The sequence below is a fragment of the Nematolebias whitei genome, chromosome 8 (genome assembly GCF_014905685.2).
Source record: "Nematolebias whitei isolate Nwh7 chromosome 8, NemWhi1, whole genome shotgun sequence".
Classification (NCBI taxonomy): domain Eukaryota; kingdom Metazoa; phylum Chordata; class Actinopteri; order Cyprinodontiformes; family Rivulidae; genus Nematolebias; species Nematolebias whitei.
Genome location: NC_056505.1, coordinates 10,050,056 through 10,062,396, shown reverse-complemented (window position 1 = coordinate 10,062,396; position 12,341 = coordinate 10,050,056). Strand labels below are relative to the sequence as shown.

Sequence of the window (12,341 nt, the reverse complement as noted above, 5' to 3'; positions counted from 1 at the left end):
GTGTTTGTGTCTTAGTAGCCAAACAATAAATACATAATATGAATATGATAAATTGAAAAATGTCCTCTCTGCATGTATAAAAAAATATTACATTTATGGGAAACTTAATGCCAAAAATTGTTTGAAAATTAAAATTTTATTTTTTCCAAAAAAACACTGAGAAAACTTTTGTTTTTAAATATAGATTTTCTACTGATATGTCAGCCAACAATAAAACTCTAAATAAAGCCAAAGTGTGAAGATGCATGCAGAGCTTGGAGGCTTTTAAAGAAGTTTACAAGACTAAAAACTTCAATTTGTCCTTGTTGACCCAGTCTAAAAGTAAAATGCCTAATTGATTCTTAAGTAGATAAAAAGGGGAAAAAACTGTCAATGATTTATCTTAATCAGCTCTGAGATTTAAAAAGCTCCAAACAAGTTACAGACTGAAGTAAATCCAACCAGCACATCTCTAAAGGCCCTTGATACTGCCAGAAGTGAATGTTTTTAACTGGGTTTGTAGGCTAAACCACGCCAGGTTCCCCAGGCTGTAAGAACATTTCTATCAAAAAGATGAGCATCTGCCTGTCCTTGTTTTCTACAAAGCTATCAATTAACTGCAAAAGGAATAAAAAAAAATAATAATAATCTTCCTTCTTCATTGCATACTCTTTGAAGTGTTCAAGAAGTTTCTTTGTAATAAATTGCAGTCATTTGTTTTACAATATAAATGTATTTGATATTCTTTTTCATAAACTTTTCCTATTCTCAAAGAATCGTATAATAATTAATAGAAAATACAATTTTAAGTGCTATCTTTTACTTCATCATACATTTGTGCAAAACTTGCAGTTGTGAAAGCTTTGCCAAATTGAAGGCACATCTCCATTACAAGAAGTTATTTTGTATAAGAAAAACACATTTTAAGTTTCTAAAGGTTTGTGATCTAAACTGATCCCACTGAACACGATGATGTCATAATGGTGTGTATTGTGACAGTTTAGTCTGGTGTGCCCTAAAGGTAATGTCTCATTAGCCTGGTACTGTTGGTAGACTAGCTGGTGACCTAAAATTGCAGGAAAAAATGTAAATTTTCAGCTGTTTCTGAGTGTTTGTGATCAAATGAGCACCAGGCCATGTGACGGCTTTTTTAAGTGGTCGGTATTTAAAAATCACAGCCTATTCTTGTGTGCATGGTTTGCAAAACTGCATTTTTGGCTTCGCACATTGTTTAGTTGTCCATTGACTACTTTGTTCTCACCTTGGCAGTTCTATGACAATTATGATTTAATCTGTTGGAGTACACTTTCAAAATAAAGACAGAAAATTTGGAAGCAGTTTTTCACCAAATATGTATCACAAGCAGAGTTTTTAGACCTGGGCATTTACCTCAACAAAACAAATACAGTTTAATGGCTTTTTACACAAGTTGGAGACACCTGTTCAAATCGTAAGCGACAGGACTGCATGTCTCCACGACTCGCATAATACAAAGTACGTTGGGCATCCTGCAAAATTCATATCATTTTCTGAAGTCAAGTGGGAGACTTCCTCATGAGTACCGACTCAGCCCAGTGAGACACCACCTTAAAGGAGGACCAGCTGCTTTACACACATCCGTTTCTGACCAGTCAAGCTAGGCTTTGAAAAATGTAAACTTTCAATCAAATCAAGCTAAAATATATTAAATTGATTGAAAAACAAAATAAACAAAAAAAATGTGGAGAACTGATTTGGATTGGATTGAATGGCTGGATCATTTCCAATTATTTTAAAATGTAGAGTAAATTTTATGGATTAAAAAAAGTTTCTTTACTGGAGGACCAACAGTTGAATCATCCAATCAGCTTTCTCAATGTGGCTTATGTAATATGTCTTGATAAAAGGTCTATTGAAACCAGTGCTGACGCATTTGCCATAATTTTATTTAGAGAATAACATCAAAAAAGGTTAAATCATGTCATCTGGATCAGTGTAGGATAGTTTTAGGGTGCATGTGATGTATAATTATTAGTTTAAAAAAGCTTAAATATATGTTTGTTTGTTTTGTTTTTTGTGTGTATGTGTGTGCACTGATTTTTATTTATTTTTTGTGTGTGTGTGTACGTGAACACCCATATATATCATTAAAATGTTTAGTACGACTTGTTGGCTAAGAAAAGTGCACTCCCACTCTGAGTGAAAATGTGCACATTTACAAGCACATACAACATTTTGGGTCAAATTATGATCATTTTAAAGTGAGAGTACCACATTTTGGCATATGTTTCCTATCTGGCAACCCTGACAGAAATGACAGCCCTACTGAAGACTGGTCACTACAAAATATATAAGTACATAAATTGAGTGTGATCATGATGCAAATTGCAAAAAAAAACAAAAACAAAAAACATGGTATACAGAAACCTTTTGCTCCTTCACGGTTCGTCTTTCGCAGACTCGCTTTTTCGCGGTTTTTCAAATTAAGAGTGGACACGCCACACAATTGACTGATTGATGGATGAGCCACATGTGTCATATGAGCGGCATGGATTGTTTATTTAAAATGTATTATTTTAAATGATTAAGCACCTGGACAGCACAGTGGCACAACTGGTAGAGCTGCTGCCTCTCAGCGAGCAGGTCCCTGGTTCAAATCCTGGTCCGGGGGTCTTTCTGGGTCGAGTTTGCATGTTCTCTCTGAGCATGCGTGGGTTTTCTCCGGGTACTCCGGTTTCCTCCCACAGATCAAAAACATGCATGTTAGGCTGATTGGTAACTCTAAATTGTCCCTAGGTGTGAGTGAGATAGTGAATGGTTGTTTGTCTCGTTTGTCTCTAAGTGTCTCTGTGATGGGCTTGCGAACCATCCAGGGTGTACCCCGCCCCTCGCACAGTGATTGCTGGACATGGGCACCGGCGACCCCCATGACCCAAAATGGAAGAAGCAGGTAAAAGATAATGAATGAATGGATGGATAGTTGTACTTTTCCTAAACATGTTCATTGAAGCAAAGTGGTATGATCACTTGCGTTGCAGTGTGTCATCTGACCTGATGTTTGTGGACACCGGCTGATTCTGTGAACGTGTCTCCACTTCATCTGTAACAGGGACAGCAGCTAAAGAGCCGCACTGCTTAAAGGAAAACAAACTCAAAAGTTGTGAAAAAGCGTAAACTTCAGAAGACGTTTCATTTGGTTGGTTCTGAGTGCTGGAGAGCAGTGCTCCGAAGTGTGTAGCTGTGTACCTGTGTGTGTACATGCTTGTGTGTACGTGTGTGTTTGTGTGTGCGTGCACTAGAGGACAGCGTAAGATTGTTTCAGAGCCTAGTGGTAGGGATAGAGCTAACACCTGAATGGACCTGTCACGGCAGACACATTGCTTTTTCAGCTCCAGTGATTACACTGCACCAAAACACACTCAACAATTTTTGGATAGTTCTCTGTACGTGCATGTGTGTATGCATGTGTGTGTTTGTATGTATTGCCTTGTGTGTTGAGCAGTGTGTTGCTTGTGCATTGCCTGCATGTGTATGTCTAAAGGAATGGGAAAGACGGGAACAGAGAGTGAGAGTGACAAAGTACCATGTCTCAGTCTGTTTGTGTGTAGACCTTTGCAGTGGTTGTGGTTTATACGTGTACAAAATAAAATGGGGGTTGTGTTTATGTATGACAGGAACTTGACGACTACACAGAATGGTGTCAATACTGCAAAAATTGTTAAATGGTGACATTCAATAACATACAATAATAAAAACCTTTTAATTTTAAGGGGAATAAAGTTTTTCTTTTTTTATTGTTGTCATGTTGTAAATAACCTTTCAACTAACGTCATACATTAACTGAGCTGAAGTTTGCACCCAGTAAAAATCAGATGTGCTTGGGTCTCCATTGTAGCCACTCTTCTGGGTGGACGTTTTTTTTTTTTCTTCGGCAAAAAGAAAAATTGGACTGAACTGTGAAGACCATCTCATTACTTTTCACAACAGCCATGAAGAGGAGAAACAGCCAAACCTGCAGGATTTCAGAAGGACAGCAGAAGCTGTCAATGTCAGGAACACTCTGACTTTGTGCGATTGTGTCTGCAGATAGTTTTGTTGTGAATTCTGACATTTCATTTCTCTCAAACTTTTCTCAAGCTTTTACTCTTGTGTGTGTGTGTGTGTGTGTGTGTGTGTGTGTGTGTGTGTGTGTGTGTGTGTGTGTGTGTGTGACAGACTAAAACTAAATAAATTTCTCCCTAAAGAGGAATAACTACGTGATATCAGGTTAGGTCTGATAGACAGCGAAAGAAGGTGGAAACAGGAGGTAAAGACAGATGACAGAGGCTCGAGCATGATGGGACGTAAAACAGGTCAAGGGGAGCTGACATCCATCAGCTTCTCCTCCTTAATCTAGCTTTGTAACACATCGCTCACTTCATCTCTCCTGACAAAAACACACTTTTGCTCTAACTGGCAGACACGGCAGATATCACAGACCCTCAGCAAGTTGCTCTGTTGTGAATTTAAACTCACACATATTTGTGTGTGTGTCTGCACATGTAGTCAAAAGCTTTAACACAATTAAAATTACTTTACAATGTTCCACATTTTTTATTTCAGGTTTAATTAGGTTATAATTGTGTGTGTGTGTGTGTGTGTGTGTGTGTATGTGTGTGTGTATATGTGTGTATTGAGGGGGGTGCAGTGGAATAAGAAGGTAGCAAAGCTTTTTAGATTGTAGTCAGGCAACCAGCAGCAGAATGATTTGTTGGTTACTGAACTGTATCTAGATTATTATCTTTCTTGTTGCTGTGAAACAGTTGGAGTGTTGAACTTTTATCTCTCCAGTTCCACCCAGGAGACCATTTGTGTTGCACTTACTGTAAACTGTAAGTGAGTATTTTTTGTTGCTGCCTGGACAACAGAAAGTGTTCTGTCACTTCGGATGTATATATATATATATATATATATATATAATTTACTGTATATATTCACATCAGTGATGCTTTTTTGTTTTCCTAAAGATATTCAATTCAATTCAAAAATACTTCATTAATCCCAAAGGGAAATCAAATGTTGTAACTCGTTATCCTTGTTTCATTAAGATATGTTATACACACTGATGGCTGTAGGCAGGAAGGAGCTCTTGTAAAGGTCTGTCTCACAGTGGATCTGAAGAAATTGCCAGCAGATTCCATCCAATCAGTCCACCTATACTCGGCTGTTCTCTCAGTTCCCGCAGGCTGCAGGACCATCCGAATGCATGGCAGAACTACTCCCAAAGCGAAGGCCACTCCTCCCAGCAGCTTGCCGAGCTCCTCGTCACTGCGGACAGCCAGCTGCAGGCGCCGGGGGATGATCCCGGTCCTTATGCGGTCACGAGCCACATTTCCTGCCATTTCCAGGATCTCAGTGGTCAGGCACTCGAGCACAGCTGGCAGGGAGATGGGAATGCATCTACGGTGCCTCCTTTTCAACTCATTTGAGATTTGGGACTGTAGTTGAGACATTATTTGACCTTCTGAGATGTTAATCAGCTGCTCCCAGTTGTAATAAAAACACATTATATTTATGGCTACGCATCATAACAAATGTGCAAAAGTAAAAGTCTCAATAAAAATCCTTCCAGCTGTGCAGCATCCGATACCAGAGGAAACAATCATCCAAAAAATGACATATCCAGAAAAGAGGAATTAAAATGTCCAAAAGCAAAATCTTAGAATGACTAACAGAGCTACTCCAACATGCAGCCACCCCGAGCGGCACAATTCTAGAAGATATACAGTATTAAAATGGGTTTATGGCAGTGATTATTTACATTCTCTGGTCTTTTTTATGATTCCTCTCTTAAACTGACCACACTTGTCACTGCTGCAGAAGAGGTTAAGAATTTGTGTGAGGATAAAATATAGATGTAGCAAATAAAGACAGATTTCCTATCAAGCAGAAAAGCAACGCAGGCAACGACAATTTGCAAAGTTTAAAAGTCAATGTGTAATGGCAATCACGGGGGTCAGAATGTACACCGAAGAGAAATATAAATAGAAAGAATATCTTAAGTTATTTTTGGTTCTTCACATTTCTCTTCAGCAAAGAGAACCTCTGAAGGTTGCAATGAAGTAAAATGGTCTCATGAAATGCAGGGTTTTTCATTGTATTTGAATGAACACCCTCAGAGCTACAGTATGGATACATAATATGTTTTAAAATGTGTTGATTTTACAGTTTGAATATGTTCATACATTGCTGTGCTTTGGTCTGATTTGTTGAATGCAGGGCATAAGATATGCTAAACAGCTTCTAAGAATCCAATTTGCACCACGCATCTTTACTTTATGTATCTAAAATTAATTCAAATGAGTGAAATCTAACATTCCATTTCTCCTTGAATAATTACAAAACAAATTACAGATTAGCCAGGTGGGAATAGCTTTGAACCAAAATATTAAAATCAGTGTTATGAAGGTAATGTTTAGTTGGGTATGAAACACATTTGAAGCCAGAAAATTAGTTTTATTGTGTGAAATTTAAAAAAAAAGGATATTGCTACACCTGTATGTTCATTCAACCTTTATTTAAACAGATAAATCCCATTGAGCCTCGACACATTTACAAGAGAGACCCGATAAATATTTAGGTAAAAATACATTTGATTACAACAAATGCTCTTAAAAGCTCCAATGAATTACTTTGGCCAAATGTTAAAACATCAGTATGTTAAAAGAAAGTGTTTTTACATACTTTAAAACAGATCTGCTTAGTTACATGACTGGTTAAATGCTAACTAAGCAGAAGACTATAATTTGAATAATTAAATGTTAAATAAAGTCACTGCCAGTTATTAATATACAAATAAAAATAAAAAAACTGGTGAAATAGCAAATGGCCAGAGGATTATGCGTCAACTTTGTACAACATTTGAAATCACCCTTTAACACCAAAACTGGATTGCTTATTTCAGGCAAATTATCTGTATGTCATTATAGATTTGGATACTTGTGTTTTCATCCTGTTTGGTAAGATCTTTATCAAGTCACATATCACATTTTTATTTAACTCGAGGATATAAAATAAAAACTGTCATGGGGATTTAAAAAAAAAATCCCATTGGTCATTTACATCCATTTGTATCAGACACATTGAAATGATAAAAGTGTGATTTTTATTTTAAATCAATGTTTAGAGAGTGTGGTTTTACTTTACCAGTATTTAAAGCATTCAATGAGGACAATACAAAACTCTCTCTTTGTCTTTCTAGAATGGAAAGTCCCACATACGAGGTGATGCAGTTGGAGTTTGAGGTGGACAACGTGATTAACCTGGTGCCAACACAGACTCTGCACTGGACAGTGGAGTACCCGTCCAGTGCACAGACATCATCAAGACAAACAGAGAAAGTCTCACACCTCTACATCAGCAATGCTGACATCCAGGGCATTGTACCACTGGCAGAGGTAAGATAAGTCCAAATGCACGTCATGCACACGACCAAAGGAAGAATAGTCAGTTTTTTAAATCTCAGTTTTGCTTCTCTGTAAACGACACATGCTTTCGGCCCAAACAGAAGGTTTTTATTTGTAGGGTAATAACAGTAAGTGATATTCTTGAGCTAATAAAAGCATATTTTCTGTCAGTTTTATCACTGCCTGAAGGTCACTGTTGAACAGTAACACTAACACTATGGTCAGTTTGGCTTTGTCACTACATGAAACATTCATTGTCAACAACAGTGATGGACGTTTCTGTCACTTAGGCCTCACTTACGACCTAAGTGCTCCTGAGGGCAGACTTTTGGGTAAAATGTAACAAAACTTTAAGATTTGAAACAAAACAGAAAGAAACAAAGACAAACTACTTTAAATGGTTATAAGTTATTATACTGTATTGGTTATTATACTTTGTAGTTTATCGTTGTCTGTACTTTAAATGTTGTCTGTCTAAAACAGGTCTCTCTTGTAAATGAGTCCTCGTGACTCAATGAGAATAACCTGTATAAATAAAGGTTGAATGATAAATAAGGACTGTGTACAGGTCCCCTGTGGTCTGAAAGTGCTTATTGTTTATCCCACTTGTTGTGACAAGCCTTCTGAACACACACACACACACACACATACATGCATGCTCACACACACGTGTACATAGAAGGTTATGCCCTAAAAGATTTACAAAATGACAAGCAGCATCATGCAGACACACAACAATGTCCACTGGCAGTTTGAAACTGATTTAACCGTTAACTTCCTGTACTTAATGTGTACACCCCCTGATATTCATCTTCTTATAGATATGAGTCAGTTCCATTCAGCATGTGCAAAAGTAGTTAAAGCTCCTTCACTGTGAAGCTTTACCTACATTTAGATCCCTGGAAATTTACACAGTTTGTATAATAGATTGTTTCAATTGAAATTAATAATATTTTTTTTTTTCATTTTTACCTAAAGACATCAAAACAAGATTACTCTGAAGAAGAAAATGTTTGTCTGAAGTCTGTATGAGAAACACATATTTTTAACAAAGTCACAATTTAAAGTACACAAAACCTGGCAAATTCACACCCTCTGATCCTTTTAGACTTTAAATTGCATTAAACGTAAAGCCCCAACCAACTGTTTGTTTCAAATGTGTAACTTTCAACCAGATCTTAATGTATGATCTGGGTTCCCTTCAATGTGTTATTTCAGGTTTAGGATAAAGGAAACATTATCTGATGATATCTGGAGTGCTCTTTAAATTTTAATACTGTAAAAATACCATCTTACTTTTGCATCCCATGACTAACTGTTTCTCTCTAGCTGTAGCAACTAAGATCTAAGTCTAAAACTGAGATGCTCCTACTTCCATTACCACTGAGGTAGAGCTAATCCGGCCTGATAGCCCTCCTTCAAACAGCAAACCCCTGGTGACAAAGCCCACTTTCCTTAATGGTTCCACACTCCTCACAATTTTAATTTTGCATTCTGAAAATAGAAACTTGAAACCATAATTTTAAAATTCAAAGTGTTGGTAGAATTTAGGTGATTTTTTTTACTCATTTCATTAAAAAAAATAATAATAATCCTCCCTTACGAACTGCTTTCAGCACCGCATTAATTGCTCCATGCTTCCACTGTGACATAAGACCCAGTAAAGGAATCCTCAGGTCATCTTCGTTTAATGATGGAGAAGAGCTCCTGCGTCCTAAAGAGAACACTTGGGCAGATTTTGACACAAACATAAGTCTGATTTACAAAATTTACTGTTATTTTTTTATTTTCTTTTTCAAATCATTTGGACTGGTAAGACTTAAATGTGAACAAAAACAGTAGTGAAAGTAAATTTTAAAGAATAACTTGGTCCTCTTTATGTTTTATCAGCATTTATAGTAATAATTTTGTCAAAAAAATGATGTAATTTTTCCCATGAGCATGATAGAGAGGATGTACTGATACAAATGGCATTATCCACAGCATCTATACAGACATGATATACTGACTGTTTTTCACACATGCAAACAGCCACACTTATCCTTGTATACACATGTATACACATCCAGTTTTATTTTCTCTCTTTTCATCTCTTTTCTGCCTTTCTCCTTAGGTAAAAGCATCAAAATGGCTGCTATTACAAGCCATTTTGGCTTCCTGATTTGTTTACCAGAGCTCCTGCCCAGGTGTTGATTATCGGTTGGTTGTTTAAGGCGTCTGTCACTGAGAGGGGTCATTCTGATAGGTCACCAAGATGAAAGCCTCATTTTTCTCCAGGTCTTTGAAAGAAGAAGAGCAAAGGGGTAGAATTTAGAGCTGTAGGCGTATCTTCAAAGAGAGTCGGATGCAAGAGCTTTTACAGTTTTTCGTCGTTCAGTTTAAACAATTTCACATCTGAGGATCAGACTCTGTAAAATGGTACAACTATAGTAAATTATGGAATCTTTCTCAGAGCAGTTTAAAACCGCCTGAAAGCTTGGTGCCTCACATAATTGCATCAGGTGTGCTTTCAGCGGGTTTTGAAAGACTCATCCTGCTTCATCTGTATTTATGATTCAACTCCACCTCAGTCATCAGTTGCTACCTCACATGTCAAGAGTCAGCTCGTCTACAGAGCTGATGCATTAGTACACAATATATAGAGCCATTTTGTTAATGCAACAACTGGAGTACTGTCCGACGTCAATGATCTATTATTTAATATCATGTACTCGTTAACGTCTGGGTCTTCTAGCAGAGGAGGTAAAGAACAACCCCACTAAAAGAATCAACGGATTATTAGAAGGAATGTGTCTTATATGTGAGTAAAAAAGTGGTTTCATCTAGAAGTTTAGGTAAGAAGGAAGATTTGTTTGGGAGAGCTGAGAGGGGAGACAACAAGTGCCAACAGAGATGAAATAAAAATTGACAAACAAAAACAAGTTGAATTTATTTTACTTAACTTAAATAATGAATTGAAAGCTGTTAGGATTTGTCTTGTCAATGCCACAAAGTTGTTGTGTCTTACCTAAAGTAACACAGACACATATTAGTTGTGATTTGCAATTTTATTTACCCCAATCAACATTACATTATTTTGTCACACAATGCAAATTCATTTGTGTCATTTCCATTTTTAGCAACATAAATTATCAGAAAGGTTTATGAATTGTTGTCAAAAAACTGACAAATATGGGTGGAGCAGAAATTCAAATGGTAATGGTTAAATATGAAACCAACATGAATACGCTCACAGACATGCATTGACAATATTGTTTCTTCACCTTCAGCTCCATTAAATATTCATTTGAAAGGTGCAATGCATATTTGTTTTAATCTTCTGTTGAATGTCCAATTTTGTTAAGTTTGTTTCTTTGTCTCCTCTGATTTTCATACTTTGTGTTACACCGTATGTTGGATCAACTACTGTAATTATTGAAAATAGCAGCATAGCAGATACAACAAAATACACATACATATAAATATACATATATGGATATATTTGCTGTGCACTGTTTTGAAATAAGTCACAGATAACAGCACAGGCCCCATCCTGGATACTAAAACATGTAAAAATCCAATAAACAGCAACTGAAAACTGCATTTGGGCTCCCCAAGTTTCAGCACCACGGTCAGCTCTACTTTGAATGATTTGTCACAAAATGTCTTTTTTCTTTGGATCTTTCCATATTTAATTATATATAATTTTAAGCTGCTTTACTAGAAGCTGATCGCTGTGGTACAACTGATTGTTGACATGGGGAAAATTACCTGAAAAAGAGAAACAGAACAACCTGTTATGTTCACCTGTGGGAAACAAGTCAGAAATTGTCTTGTTATGTTTCCCCTGGTCATTTTAGCATTTCAGTAGCTGAAAACTTCAGTCTGTAATATTGTTGTTTTATGTTTACTCCAAATGATGTTGCGCACCTTTTTCCTGAGATGAGTTAGTTTTGTTGCCCTTTGAGAGAGAAATAAGAAATACAAGCAGATTTTCTTTTTCGTTTTTGTAAAATTGGTTCAACTGGAAGAGCAACAGCGAGAGCAGAAACACAAATAAGGATTTGGAAAGCCTTTATTTTCATCTTGGGTTTCTGTTGTGTCTCTTTTTAGCTTTTATTTTTCAAACTATACATTAATTTATTCAATTATTTATCACATACTGGGGAAAAAAGGAACTAAAAACACAACTATCTATACTTAATTCCCATTCTGTTGCTCGTTGTGCACCTTAGATTCAGACTTTTAATTATTTCCTCATTCCTAAAAAGCTCCTTCCAACATTTAAACAGCCCTCTCTCCACCTGTCTCTAGACTCGTTCACCTCACCCCTTCTCCTCTCTTCTATTCCCATCTATCCCTCTGCTACACTTCTCCCTGTCTCATCTTCATCCTGTCTCTGACCCTCTTTATTCCTCCAAAGAGTTTCAGCTCTCTCTGTGGCTTTACTGTGTAATTAATTCTTAATTAGAACACTTGTTTATCTTTGTTGCTTAAAGATGCCTGTGCGTATGCCTGCATGTGCAGACCTCTTAGCAGAGCTGTTATGGTAAGTGGCTTCTTAATTTGCCTCCTCTGATTTGTTTTGCGTAAAAGGAAGTTGGTCGGTACAAAAAAGAAACGGAAAAATCAATATTCTGTTGATGAAACCACACAAACACATTCACCTGCAGTTTTTCAAGCTCAATTATAGATTTAGCATTTTCACTGTCTGAATGTTCATTAAAAGTAGCCTTTATGTTGTTTTTTTCTGCCTCTTTTTTCCCTCAGTGTCTTGATCTATTGTTTTCTTTACATCTTTATTTTCTGCTAATGTTTTGTCTTCCAACAGAGGTTCAAATGGCTGTTTGCTTATTTACACTGACAATCAGGAAGACACTGCAGAATCAATCACACTCACATTGTCTGTTTAACTTTAGCAAGTTAGAAGTACATTTATTTCTCTCAAATCATTTTTAA

The 12,341-nt window shown here is 36.7% G+C and overlaps 1 protein-coding gene across 1 annotated transcript in view; it reads left to right on the top strand.

The window, feature by feature from the left end:
- si:dkey-215k6.1 (transmembrane protein 132C) overlaps window positions 1-12,341 on the top strand; it is a 293,932-nt gene that overhangs the window by 208,514 nt on the left and 73,077 nt on the right. Inside the window, exon 5 of the mRNA XM_037680032.1 lies at window positions 7,199-7,394. Within this exon, the coding sequence (XP_037535960.1) occupies window positions 7,199-7,394 (196 nt within the window). The remainder of the gene's footprint in view (window positions 1-7,198; window positions 7,395-12,341) is intronic.